General features: G+C 43.9%; 1 protein-coding gene and 1 non-coding gene across 2 annotated transcripts in view; both read right to left on the minus strand.

Moving 5' to 3' along the window:
- The window catches only part of LOC137094830 (radial spoke head 10 homolog B2-like), a 40193-nt gene that overhangs the window by 20804 nt on the left and 4827 nt on the right, over nucleotides 1-14562 (minus strand). The window contains exons 4-10 of the mRNA XM_067460718.1: nucleotides 13692-13865; nucleotides 13081-13166; nucleotides 7612-7732; nucleotides 6992-7168; nucleotides 4858-4999; nucleotides 3204-3325; nucleotides 1048-1237 (exon numbers count right to left, since the gene is read on the minus strand). Of these exons, the coding sequence (XP_067316819.1) occupies nucleotides 1048-1237; nucleotides 3204-3325; nucleotides 4858-4999; nucleotides 6992-7168; nucleotides 7612-7732; nucleotides 13081-13166; nucleotides 13692-13865 (1012 nt within the window). The remainder of the gene's footprint in view (nucleotides 1-1047; nucleotides 1238-3203; nucleotides 3326-4857; nucleotides 5000-6991; nucleotides 7169-7611; nucleotides 7733-13080; nucleotides 13167-13691; nucleotides 13866-14562) is intronic.
- On the minus strand, nucleotides 10393-10583 carry LOC137095027 (U2 spliceosomal RNA). The gene has a single exon (XR_010908762.1). It is a non-coding gene; the product is annotated as a U2 spliceosomal RNA (small nuclear RNA).

The raw sequence follows: 14562 nt of genomic DNA on the forward strand, positions 1-14562 counted from the left end.
GGTCCACGTTAATCATAATAATAATACATTGTATTTGTAACCTGCCTCTCCCGATGGCTTGATATATCCATTGTGAGGTATGTCTATAGTAGGCATGGGCAGACATACCAGACATTGTTACACATACAATGTATTATTATTATTATTATTATTATTGTTACACATACAATGTATTATTATTATTATTATTATTCACAAAGCTTATTAAGGAGGGATAAATCAGACTATGTCTTCCTCTGAGGCTGAGAGAGTGTGATTTGCCCAAGGTCACCAATAGGGTTTCTCTATCTGGGTGGGGATTTGAACCCTGGATTATACAACAATGGAGACTCATATAATCCAGTTCAAAGCAGATAATGTGAATTATCTGTTTGGATAAACTGGATTATATGGCAGTGTAGAGGAAGCAGAGTTTAAAGAACCACTGGAGAAGGCAGGTAATAAAATTATTATTATTATTATTATTATTATTATTCCCAGGTACACTACAGTGGACCCATGGCATCAGTTGGGGCTTGCATCCAGAATCCTCCTCAATTCCAAAATCCATTTCCATTCTATGCAATGGCATAGTAAGAAGTGACTTGAAGGCAAACAACATCAACAAACCTCATTACACAGCCCAACAAAATAATCGTTATAATTATAATGATTTTTATTATAATTATTTTGTTGGGCTGTGTAATGAGCTTTACATAGCCTAAATATTATAATTATTGTATTATTATTATTATTATTATTATTATTATTATTATTATTGGTGCCTTGGTTTTTAGGCCTATTCCTGAGGTTCTTTGGGGCACTGATTCAGAAAACTGCATTGGATAGACTGCATCAGTTCTAGTGTCATAGATAGGGTTATTGTGGTTTTCTATGGGCAAGCAACTGCAATATGGCTTTTGTTCTGTATCTCAAAAACTAGAGCTGATTAGGGGAAACCGATGCAATTTTTGGAATCATTGGGTGAAATATACCCAGAAACAGGGCTGAGATAGGAGGCACCAATGTGTTATTCCTGTCTCAAAGATTTCGATAGGAAGAACGAACCGTTCAGGATCCGATCCATGTCAGCCAGAGTGAGGTTGCAATGGTGGAACCTGCAGTCCTTTAAGAAGCGCCAGAACTGAAGCTTCGTCATCAGGAATGTGTTGTCGATTGAGCGGTCATACCCCAGGCTGCTGTAAAAGGTGTAGATCCGCCTTAGTTCGGAGATGTGCCTCAGCACTGCAAATTCCGTCTGGAAGGAAAAGAGGGGAAAGTGCCATGAGACTTTTCTCACATTCAGATACCAACCAAGTCTAGTCCTGCTTAGTTTGCAAGAAGAGGCAGGATCTGGGACCTTTTCAGTATTTCAGTATTTGAGTATTACTAGCTTAGGTACCCAACGTTGCCCAAATTATTTGAAAAGGCCCATTTTTCAATGTACAAAATGCATAAGGTCGTGGATGAACTACAATTCACATCATGCAAAGTTAACTCTGAGACACTCCATCAGTACTTATGTTGGGCAAGTTTGCTCTAGATGCATCATCACTGGGGTTCAGTATGCTCTCTGACGGTAGGGTAAACTATAACTCCCACTATGGTGATTCAGTCCCCTTAAACTCCTCCAATAGGTTGAGTTACTCATGGAGGATCTGTGCGCCAAGTTTGGTCCATCATCAATGGAGGTCACAGTTTATCTGGTTATGGGTAAACTACAACTCCCAGAAAGGAAGGTCAGTTCCCCCCAAACCCTTCCAATAATCCAATTTTGGCATATCAGGTATGTGTGCCAAGTGTGGTCCAGATCCATTGGTGTTTGGGTTCACAGTGCTCTCTGGGTATAGGTGAACTACAACTCTCCCAAATCAAGGTGAATTTCCCCCAACACCATCCAATATTCTTTGCGGGGGGCTCTGTGTGCCTAGTTAGATCCAATTTCCTGTTTGGTGGAGTTCAGAGTGCTCATTGATTGCAAATGAACTATAAATTCCAGTACTTACAACTCCAAAATGTCCAGGCCAATTCACCTCAAAACCCACCAATATTCAAATTTGGCCATATCAGATATGCATGCCAAGTTTGGTCCAGATCCATCCTTGTTTGGGTTCATAGTGCGCTCTGGATGTAGGTGAACTACAACTTCTATAAATCCCTCCAAAGACCTCCAGTATTTTTTTGTTGGTCATGGGGGTTCTGTGTGCCAAGTTAGTTCGAGGTCCATCATTGGTGGAGTTTAGAGTTCAAATTGCAGGTGAACTATACCTACAACTCCAGTACCTACAATTCCTATACATCCTGGTAAATTCTCCCCAAATCTCTCTAGTATGTTCAGCTGCTGATCAATTTCTCTGTTTGCTGTGTGTCATAGAAAATAGGAAAGGGTTAAGGGAGATACAGTGGGTGGGGCCATGCAAATTCCACACCAATGGAGAGTCAGAAACACTGGGATGTCTGTGGTGGAGGAAACACATAAACTCTAGGATGAAATGTTCCCCATTTGAAAGCCTTCACTTGGGTGGTGGGCAGTATGGTGTTTGTGGAGGATATTGGCAGGGCTCTTGGATATGTTCACAGCACTCACTATAACCTGCAATGTCATTGGAGGGAGGGCCATTGGTGTCTCCTGAGTAGTGGGAGCTATAGCTGTTTGTGGAGGCAGGAGCTTGTTTGTGTGAGTGGACACTCCAGCCACACCTTTATCATATGTAGAGTCCTAGTCTCTGCTGTCCTGGAAACTATGATGCAAAACAATGGCTTCAAACTACAGGAAAGGAGATTCCACTTGAACATTAGGAAGAACTTCCTAATTGTGAGAGCTGTTCAGGAGTGGAACTCTCTGCCTTGGAGTGTGGTGGAGGCTCCTTCTTCGGAGGCTTTTAAGCAGAAGTTGGATGGCCATTTGCCGGGGGTGTTTTGAATATGATTTTCCTGCTTCTTGGCAGGGGGTTGGATTGGATGACCCACAAGGTCTCTTCCAATTCTATTCTTCTTCTTCTTATTATTATTATTATTATTATTATTGCACCCCTTTTTCCTCTCCACAAAGGAGACTCAGTTCAATCATTAGGATAGAGCCAGAGAGGAGATCCCCAAATTGCAAAGAATGGACCAAGTTCAAAGCCTGTTTTGAAAACTTTTTTCTTCCTTCAGCACCTTAATTATATTCTCCCTTATCTCCCCCCCCCCCCCCCTTTTCACAGGCAGGAAACACTGCGTACCTGCTTGATTTCTTCTTTCCGGTCTTTTTCTGGAAATATAGCCAGCAACGTAGAAATGTCTATCTCAATATTGGTTCCCAAGGTAGAGGCATCACCTGGGCCATCAACCACTTTAATGCTCTCTGCACAGGGATCAAAAGGGGAAGAAATCAACAGGGAACACTTCTAACTACTAACAAAGACAAACAAAATACCAGTAAGGGTTATGGAGGTTTTTGCATAAAGCTTGAGGCTGTTAGTAATTTTGGGAGTTGAAGTCTGTCGCACTCCATAATAGGAAAGCCCTCTGACTTTAAACACCACACAGTTGAGTGGAAATGCAAGCAGTTTATTAAAGATATTTTAAAAGCAGTAGCAGTAAAAACAAAACACTCCATAAAAATAGGTAAATCCAATTAGGTAGAAAGATAAGCAGGAACAAATAGTCCAGGAAAATTAGTCCATTAGAGTTCATGAAAAACAAATATTTATTTATTTACCATATTTATATACTGCCCCTCTCAACCCGGAAGCGACTTGAGGCAGTTTACGGTCTCTTACAGAAACTTCCAAGGTAAAACTCCAAAATATGAATCATGAATCAAAAAGGCACTTAACACATGAATCTATCCAAGGCAAGGCTTCCAACGACCAGGAAAGGTGTCTTGACTCAATTCCAACAATGCTTCGTCTGAACTAAAGATTCTGTACTTGGCACTTTTATCCCCCAATCATCCCAAGCGGCCAGGAACAGATTTCGTTTCAGCCTTGACTTTGTTATCAATCTCTCCCTAAGCCTGGCAGAATGCCTAGGAGATTGGGTTGTTTCTCTGTGCTGACTAAAAACATGCCTTCTATGTACTGGCTCATTAATTTCCGCAGCTGGCCCAGGTGCCAAACTATTTTCAGGCTCATACTGAAAGGGTCTTTGAGTGAAATTAGCAAATGCTAAGCAAGGGGCTTTGAATGAAATTAGCAAACAAAGGAGAAATACACCCTTTGTCTGTAGAAAAGGAGCAACACAGAAGAAAATGTTTTAAAAACAAGAAATGACATGTAGAGGTCATACAAAGTTCAAGCTTATATAGGAAGTTGGGTTGTGGCTAAGCGCAAAGGTTGTGGTTAAACGCAAAGTCTGCCGGTGCAAGAAGGTACTTTCCATCAAAAGGTCAAGGGAAGGGGGTTGGAAAGAGTACTTTCCATGACCAAAAAACCCTTGTATTACTTAAAGGTCAGCAAAAACAGAGGAGGGGGCGGCAGTCTGTGAAAGCTCATACAGAAGTGCTGTTTGTCCGCCTCATGCTGATCAGCTTGAATAAACCGTGTCTTACGGTTTGGACTCTGTGGATTTCTTCGAAAAGGGACCCCGCACCCTAAACCCATGATCCTTTACAATGCCATCATCCCCAAACCCTTCAGGAACATTCTCATCAGTAAAGACACTTTGAACAGGAATCCCATTGTCACTCTCTGCATCAATAGCAACCTCATCATTAGAAACATCATCAGATACATGAACCTCATTGTCATTCCCAACATCCAGAGTACCCTGATCATTAGACACAATCACAGGCTGAACTCCAACCAAGTCCAAAACACCTGGAGGGCCCAAATTTGCCCATGCCTGGGCTAATCGCCCATTTTCAGCCAGAGAGATGCCAAGTGGCTTGCTCACCTTTGCCAAAGGGAATCTTTGTTCGAATGAAGCTCAGATCCTGCATATTTATGTCGTCAATTTGAAGAGTGGGATATTCGGCAATGTGGTCATATATAAATTCACCTTCGTACACATGTCCATTCTTGAACACAAGCTTACCCTAAAGGGAAAGAGAAACCGAGTGGGCACATCCATCCTACTTTTGCTTCTCTGTTTACATAATCCCGACCAGCATAATCCTGCCCACGATCCTATTTGCTGGGTAGTTGCAATAGACAATGAAAATATAAATGAAAGGTTTTAATGAGATGGCCTATTTAGTCAAATCGAAAGCCCAATGGCTGTATGGCCATGCTCCAGAAACATTGTCTCCTGACGGCAGGCATCTTCAGAGGTTGTGAGGTCTGTTGGAAACTAGGCAAGTGAGGTTTATATCTCTGTGGAATAATGTCCAGGGTGGGAGAAAGAACGCTTGTCTGTTGGAGGCAAGTGGGAATGTTGCAATTGGCCAGCTTGATTAGCACTGAATGGCCTTGCAGCTTCAAAGCCAGATAGAAAACAATCAGGGCCAGCTAATATTTATTTATTTACAACATTTATAGGCCATCCTTCTCACCCCGAAGGGGACTCAGACCGGCTTACAAGATATGTATACATACAATATATTATGTTATTAGCATAGTACAATATCAGTATTAAATATTACTATATTGTACTATACCATTATATTGTACTAATGAGCCCCAGGTGGCGCAGTGGGTTAAAGCGCTGAGCTGCTGAGCTTGTTGACCGAAAGGTTGCAGGTTCAATTCCAGGGAGCGGCGTGAGCTTCCACTGTCGGCCCTAGCTTCTGCCAACCTAGCAGTTCGAAAACATGCAAATGTGAGCAGATCAATAGGTACCGCTCCGGTGGGAAGGTAACGGCGCTCCATGCAGTCATGCCGACCACATGACCTTGGAGGTGTCTACGGACAACGCTGGCTCTTCGGCTTAGAAATGAAGATGAGCACCACTCCCCAGAGTCAAGACATGCCTGGACTTAATGTCAGGGGACAACCTTTACCTTTACCTATTACATGTAATATAAATATATAATTATAATATCATATTATTATTAGTAGTATTATATTGCATTACATTATAATATTATAAATATTATATGTATATACAATATATTATATTACCTTATATTATATTATATTATATTATTAGCATATCACAGGAGACAAGGTGGAACTGTCCCCTGGACCCCTCTCTCTTCACTCTGGCCCAGAGCGGCAGTTGGTGCTGGGGAGAGGTCCCCAGCTGATGACTATAATATCTCCCAACAGAGGATTTCCCAAGGCAGGAAGCAGCCAGGCTTTGAAGCTGCAAGGTCATTCGAGGCTAATCAAGGTGGTCAATTGCAACATTCGCACATATCTCATTAGAGTTTTTAACATTTTATCTTGGACATGTGGCCCGCCCACTGTTACTGTGACTGTGTTTTTTGTTTATTGTAATATATATTTGTATTCTATTTTAATAGGACCAGACGTATGTTGCATGTTGTGTTTGCACTGTCTGTTTTTGATAAGGCCAACTGGCTAATCAATAAAAATTGTTGTTGTTGTTGTTTATTGTAATGTTATTTTGTTAATTTTTTTTTCTTTTCCATGTAATTTTGATGATGTTGCTTGTTGTTTATGTTTTGGTTTTATCTTGATGTAATATGTTGTTCGGGGTATAAATAAAGATGATGATGATGATGATGATTGTCTCCAAAAGACAAAAGTTTCGCCCACAATGGACATTCCACAGATATATAACCCCACTTACCTATTTTGCAACAGTCCTCACGACTTCTGAGGATGCCTGCCATAGATGTGGGTGAAACATTCCACAGATATATAAACCTCACTTGCTTTGTTTCCAACAGACCTCACAACTTCTGAGGATGCCTGCCATAGATGTGGGTGAAATGTCAGGAGAGAATGCTTCTGGAACATGGCCGTACAGCCCGGAAAACTCACAGCAACCCGGTGATTCCAGCCATGAAAGCCTTCGACAAGACAATACTGAATCACTGTCTCGTGAAATGACGCAAGCCTCAAAAGGTGTGTCTCTGACATGAAAAATTTGGAAAGCCCGGACACCCAATGCCGCTGCCTACCATGCCGTGCTTCTTGTTGTAGACCCACTCCCCGTCGTACATGGCTCCGCTGGCAAAGAAGAACTTCCCGCATCCGTGGCGGTCCCCACTGACGAAGTCTCCCACATATTCGTTCCTCAGGGGATACTGCGAGCCGGGTATTCTCTTCAGGTACCAAGTGTGGGTCCCAAAACCATGCTGAGAAAGGAGAAACATCATGCTGTTCGTTAAGGGCAGCCATGCTCATTTTGGGCAAAATCGCTAGTCTTAAATCTTAACCTGGGCCGGGCTTTAGCACAGTGGGTTATACCGCCAGCTGCAGAAAATTGTGCCAAGTTTGCCTGATCTATCCCCTCTTCCTCCCTCCGTAACACTATTCCGAAACACCATTAACTTCGAAGACCTAAGGGAGTCCTCAGGGAATTTGTAGAAGGACACTGGGATTTGTAGTTTCAACATCCACACTTGGTAAACAAAACATAGAAAGCAAGTGGGCCGGATCTAGCACTGTATAATCACAGAGTTGGAAGAGACCCCAAGAGCCATCCAGTCCAACCCTCTTTCGCCCTGCAATAAAGGCACTACCAAACCAGTCCCAACAGATGGCCATCCCTCTCATGAGGTCCTTGATGCAGGCCTACCTGTATTCCATCCACCCACTTCCCAGTGTATTCCTGGTTCGTGGTCAGCCACCTCATCCGCCCCGATCCGTGGCGCATGTCCCTCTCCCACTGGCCTTCATAGATGTTTCCAGATTTGTAACTACAAAGGAGACAAACGAACCGGGAGCTAATTGAGCAGCAACCAGGTATATACTGACAATGCAAGAAGATACGGTGAGGGGCAGCTCTCAACCTCCATTGCGTTGTCTTGTGAATCACAACAGAGCTTTCCAAACTGTGTGTCGGGACATGTGTCACCTGTGGTCCACAGGGGTGTTGCATGAAGAATGCTCCCCACAAACAAAGGCTACCTGGTAGGAGAGCACAGTCAAAACCCTCCCAACAGATGGCCACTCAGCCTCAATACAAAAACATCCAGAGATGGAGACTTTGCTGGACTCTCAGGCAGTCTATAATTCACTAGAGTTGGAAGGGCTCACCAAAAGGCATCTAGTGCAATCCCTTTCTCCTATTAAGGAAGGCACAGTCAAAACCCTACCAACAGATGGCCATCCAGTCTCAATTCAAAAACATCCGAAGATGGAGAATTCATTGGACTCCAATGCAGTATATAATTCACTAGAATTAGATGGGAAGGATCCCCAAAGGCCATCTGGCCCAACTCCTTTCTCTTATTAAGGAAGACACAGTCAAAGCCCTCCCATGAGATGACCACTCAGCCTATGTTTTAAAACCTCTCTGGGTTTAATCCATACAGAAGTGGAATGCTGGTGCTGTTCAAACTGCTATAACTTTTATACTTTGTTGATTGAGTTGCAGTAATTAACACTCAAATTTATAAGTTTCTAATTAAGACAAGATAATATGTTTGTGACGAATACCATGGAAACTATACAGGAATCCACTGCAGTAGATCAGAAGTGGAAAGACAAAATCTTGGGCAATTTCCAAGATGTTGTCGAAGGCTTTCATGGATGGAATCACTGGGTTGCTGTGAGTTTTCCAGGGCTGTGTGGCCATGTTCCAGAAGCATTCTCTCATGACACTTCGCCCATATCTATGGCAGGCATCCTCAGAGGTTGAGGGGTCTGTTGGAAACTAGGCAAGTGAGGTTTATGTATGTGTAGAATAATGTCTTTTGCTGGCAAGTGTGAATGTTGTCATTGACAAGCTTGATTAGTGTGGAATAGCCTTGCAGCTTCAAAGCCTGACATCACATTATGTGTTCTGCATACAAGTTGAATAGGTTTGACTTGTGCAGCTCCCTTTTTGGGAGAATATTTCTGATGGGAAAATAGATGAGCGGGCTGCTGTGAGTTTTCCTGGCTGTATGGCCATCTTCCAGAAGCATTCTCTCCTGAGGTTTCACTCACAAATATGGAAGGCATCCTCAGAGGTTGAGGGTTCTGTTGAAACCTAATTGAGTGAGGTTTATATGTCTGTGGAATGTCCAGGGTGGGGGGAAAAGAACTCTGGTCTGCTTGCGGCACGTGCGAATGTTGCAATTGGCCACCATGATTTGCATTTAATGGCCTTGCAGTTTCAAGGCCTGGCTGGTTACTGCCTGGGGGAATCCTTTGTTGGGAGATGTTAACTGCTCATCATTGTTTGCTGTCTGGAATTCCCCTGTTGTGGGTGAAACAGGGGAAAGAATGTCTGGAGAGAATGCTTCTGGAACATGGCCATAGGTAAAGGTAAATGTTTTCCCTTGACATTAAGTCCAGTCGTGTCTGACTCTGGGAGGTGGTGCTCATCTCCATTTCTAAGCCGATGAGCCAGTGTTGTCCGTAGACACCTCCAAGGTCATGTGGCTGGCATGACTGCATGGAGCAGTTACCTTCCCACCGGAAGCCCCCGGTGGCGCAGTGGGTTAAACCCCTGTGCCGGCAGGACTGAAGACCGAACGGTCACAGGTTCGAATCCAAGGAGAGCACGGATGAGCTCCCTCTATCAGCTCCAGCTCCTCATGCGGGGATATGAGAGAAGTCTCCCACAAGGATGATAAAACTTCAAATCATCCAGCCTCCCCTGGGCAACATCCTTGCAGACGGCCAATTCCCTCACAGCATAGGTCACTCCTGACACAACAAAAAAAAAATCTTCCCACCGGAGTGGTACCTATCTATCTACTCACAATTGCATGTTTTCGAACTGCTAGGTTGGCAGAACATGGGGCTGACAGCGGAAGCTCACACCACTCCCCAGATTTGAACCTGTGACCTTTCGGTCAACAAGCTCAACAAGCTCAGTAGTTTAACCTGGAAGACTCACAGCAACCCAATTTCCAAGATAGTTCTAACTTTCAGAGAAACCTGTGATAGCACACAGATCCTCCCCATGTCCAACAGAAGACACTGGATGGATGTGGGGAGGGGATTGGTTCTGGATGTTGGGAGTTATAGTTCACCCACATCCAGAGAGCACTGCGAACACTATTTCCTAATACATAGCAGTACAAGAAGTAGTAACAATTATGCTGGGGAAAGTAGAAGGAAAAAGGAAGAGGGGCCGACCAAGGGCAAGATGGATGGATGGCATCCTTGAAGTGACTGGACTGACCTTGAAGGAGCTGGGGGTGGTGACGGCTGACAACAACAACAACAACAAAGCAGTACAAGAGACCTTCCCTGGGCCATCAATGGGTAACTATTGGGTAATGCATGCAGAAAGGAGAGATACCCAGTGAAAAGAAGAAAGGAATGAGGAAACACTGCATTACGTTAGAAGCAAGGCAATGTTTAACTAAGCACCCAAACTACAACTCTCATCTATCTTTGCACCATGCTTATTCCTCCCAGAGGGAGGTGCACCGTTCCTGGAGGCACTGCAATACCAGGTCGATGCGTGGAGTGGATGGAGCAAGCCCCTATTCCATCTCCCAGGCCCAAAAATCCATTTAATATATAGTCCTCAAATAGAGGACGTATCAGATATTAAACTGATAAGAACAGATACTACACTTGATCTTAGCCAAAAGGCCGAGAAGCGATACCCACGCCTTCCCAATCCCACCAAGTCCCTCCTTCCAAGGATATTCCAGGTTATGGTGAGCGCTGTGAAGACGTACAAGCATCTGGAAGCATATTTACACTTTCTGCTCGGCAACCCTTTCCAATGTGCTCCACAAACTGAATACTTCCCAACACCCAAGTGGACACATTCATATAGAAACAATTTAATCCTAGATTTTATGAGTTTTGTCCACTGTAGAAATTTCAAAACAATTCCCGTCTTCCCCTTGGTGTGAAATTTGCATAATCCTGCCCACTGCCGCTCTCGTAAAGCGTAATCCTTTCGCCACCCTCTTGAGCTGTGCAGGAGGCCGAGCGACGGGAAAGTCTTTCAGGCAACGCGGGAAGCAAATAATAATAATAATAATAATAATAATAATAATAATAATAACTTTATTTATACCCCGCCACCATCTCCACAAAGGGAACTCAGGGTGGCTTACATGAGGCCAAGCCCAACAATACAGCAATGCAAATAGAGTGACGGGAAAGCTTTTCAGGCAAAGCAGGAAGCAAATAATAATAATAATAATAATAATAATAATAATAATAAATAAATCTTTATTTATACCCCGCCACCCTCTCCACAAAGGGGACTCAGGGCGGCGTACATGAGGCCAAGCCCAACAATACAGCAATGCAAATAGAGTGACGGGAAAGCCTTTCAGGCAACGCGGGAAGCAAATAATAATAATAATAATAATAATAACAACAACAACTTTATTTACACCCCGCCACCATCTCCACAAAGGAGACTCAGGGCGGCTTACATGAGACCAAGCCCAACAATACAGCAATGCAAAGAGTGACGGGAAAGCTTTTCAGGCAAAGCGGGAAGCAAATAATAATAATAATAATAATAATAATTTATTTATTTACACCCTGCCACCATCTCCACAAAGGGGACTCAGGGCGGCTTACATGAGGCCAAGCCCAACAATACAGCAATGCAAATAGAGTGACGGGAAAGCTTTTCAGGCAAAGTGGGAAGCAAATAATAATAATAATAATAATAATAATTTATTTATTTACACCCTGCCACCCTCTCCACAAAGGGGACTCAGGGCGGCTTACATGAGGCCAAGCCCAACAATACAGCAATGCAAATAGAGTGACGGGAAAGCTTTTCAGGCAAAGTGGGAAGCAAATAATAATAATAATAATAATAATAATTTATTTATTTACACCCTGCCACCATCTCCACAAAGGGGACTCAGGGCGGCTTACATGAGGCCAAGCCCAACAATACAGCAATGCAAATAGAGTGACGGGAAAGCTTTTCAGGCAAAGCGGGAAGCAAATAATAATAATAATAATAATAATTTATTTATTTACACCCTGCCACCCTCTCCACAAAGGGGACTCAGGGCGGCTTACATGAGGCCAAGCCCAACAATACAGCAATGCAAATAGAGTGACGGGAAAGCTTTTCAGGCAAAGTGGGAAGCAAATAATAATAATAATAATAATAATAATAATAATAATTTATTTATTTACACCCTGCCACCATCTCCACAAAGGGGACTCAGGGCAGCTTACATGAGGCCAAGCCCAACAATACAGCAATGCAAATAAACAACATATAACAATAATAAAATATAAAAAATAAGATACAAGAAACAATATAAATAAGCATTTATATTAGCAAAACCATTCCACTCCCCTCTGCTGTTGATGGAGATGTGTCACCAGGAGTGCTTCAAGGGTAATGTGAAAAATTGTACGGAAAATTGTATCCCAGGTTGCCGATTTGGTGAAATTCTCGCTTTTGACCAGTTATGGGCAAAATTGGGCCCTCCTCTCTCCGTGAAGCCTTGTGTTCTTATTTACTCTTTCAAGTCAATTCCTACTGCTGCGCCAAATAAGATGGATCTGCACCAATCAGGATGCTGAAGTGGGTTAAACCCCTGTGCCGACCGACAGGTCACAGGTTCAAATCCGGGGAGAGGGCGGATGAGCTCCCTCTATCAGCTCCAGCTCCTCATGCGAGGACATGAGAGAAGCCTCCCACAAGGATGGTAAAACATCAAAACATCTGGGCGTCCCCTGGGCAACGTCCTTGCAGATGGCCAATTCTCTCACACCAGAAGTAACTTGCAGTTTCTCAAGTTGCTCCTGACATGAAAAAAATTAAATAAACTTTTGGTGGTCTCCCATTCAACTGCTACATAATTATGATTTAATTATGGAGCCCCCAGTGACGCAGTGGGTTAAACACTTGCGCCGGCAGGACTGAAGACCGACAGGTCGCAGGTCCAAATCTGGGGAGAGTGCAAATGAGCTCCCTCTGTCAGCTCCAGCTCCTCATGCGAGGAAATGAGAGAAGCTTCCTACAAGGATCAAAACAACCGGGCATCCCCTGGGCAACGTCCTTGCAGATGGCCAATTCTCTCACACCAGAAGCGACTTGCAGTTTCTCAAGTTCCTCCTGACACAACAAAAAACAAAAAAGGGATGCGATTGGGGGGAAACTCACCATCGGATCCCCCATCCGCTTTTGACATTGTAGACGAAGTCCCCTTCGTACCAAGAGGAGCCTTCCTTGTTGTAGTAAATGGTGCCCTGGAAATCAAATTAGGACAGTGTAGGTCAGGCATAGGCCAACTTGGGCCCTCCAGGTATTTTGGACTCCAACTCCCACCATTCCTAACAGCCTCAGGCCCCTTCCTTTCCCCCCTCAGCCGCTTAAGCACAGTAGCTTTTTACACACAGCAGCCTTCACACTGGAAATTCCTCTCACACTGAGGCATTCTCATTCTGAGGCCTACTAAAACTGACAACCACCTGCTAACAGGCACACTTGTTTATATTGAATTGCGGTGTTTGCTGAGACATTGCATCCATTTAACCCTTTCAGTGCTTGACTCACATTTTTGTAATTAAAAATACCTAGTTAATTTTTAATATTTCTGACATATTTATCTGCTGAAAAGAAGATATACTAAATTGCTGGTGGTAGTTTAAGCTGCTGAGGGGGGAAAGGAAGGGGCCCGAGGCTGTTAGAAATGGTGGGAGTTGGAGTCCAACACACCTGGAGAGTCCAAGTGGGCCCATGCCTGACCCAGGCGATGCTGCTGCTTGCATTACCTTGCCGTGACGCTTGCCATCGACCCACTGGCCGATATAGGAAACAGGGTACGTGCCACACTTATACATGCCAAACCCGTGCCGGATGCCGGCCTTCACTTCCCCTTCGTAGATGCTGCCATCGGGCCAAGTGTAGCTGCCGTGCTGCATCTGCAGGTTCTTGACAAAGTTCCCCTAAAATCCAAAGAAGAGAAGAGAGAGATTCGCTCCCGGAACAAAGCATATTTTATTTGTGTTGTTGAAGGATTTTGAGGCCAGAATCACTGGGTTGCTGTGAGTTTTTTGGGCTGTATGTCCATGTTCCAGTAGCATTCCCTCCTGATATTTTGCCTGCATCTGTGGGTAATGGCATCTTCAGAAGTTCTGTTGGTAGGGAAGCAAACTGAGTGCATATATATCTGTGGAATGATGTCCAGGGTGGGAGAAGCAAGTGTAAACGCTGCAATTGGCAAGCTTGAAGAGCATGGAGTAGCCATGAAGCTGCAGCATTAGAGGTAGCCTGGCTGTTGTTGCCTGGAGGCATCCTTTGTTTGGGCGGTGTTAACTAGCACTCAATTGGGGTTGCCGTGAGCTTTCCAGGCTGTTTGGCCATGTTACAGAAGCATTATCTCCTGATGTTTCACCCACATCTATGGCAGGCATCCTCAGAAGTTGTGAGGTCTGTTGGAAACCAGGCAAGGGGGGTTTATATATCTGCAGAATGATGTCCAGGGTAGGAAAAAGAACTCTTGTCTACTTGAAGCAAGTGTGATTGTTGCAATTGGCCACCTTGATTAGCACTGAATGGCCTAGCAGCTTCAAAATCTAGCTGCTTCCTGTCTGGGAGAATCCTTCCAGATGTTGAGTAGCCTTGCAGCTGCAAAGTAAATCA

The sequence above is a fragment of the Anolis sagrei genome, chromosome X (genome assembly GCF_037176765.1).
Source record: "Anolis sagrei isolate rAnoSag1 chromosome X, rAnoSag1.mat, whole genome shotgun sequence".
Classification (NCBI taxonomy): domain Eukaryota; kingdom Metazoa; phylum Chordata; class Lepidosauria; order Squamata; family Dactyloidae; genus Anolis; species Anolis sagrei.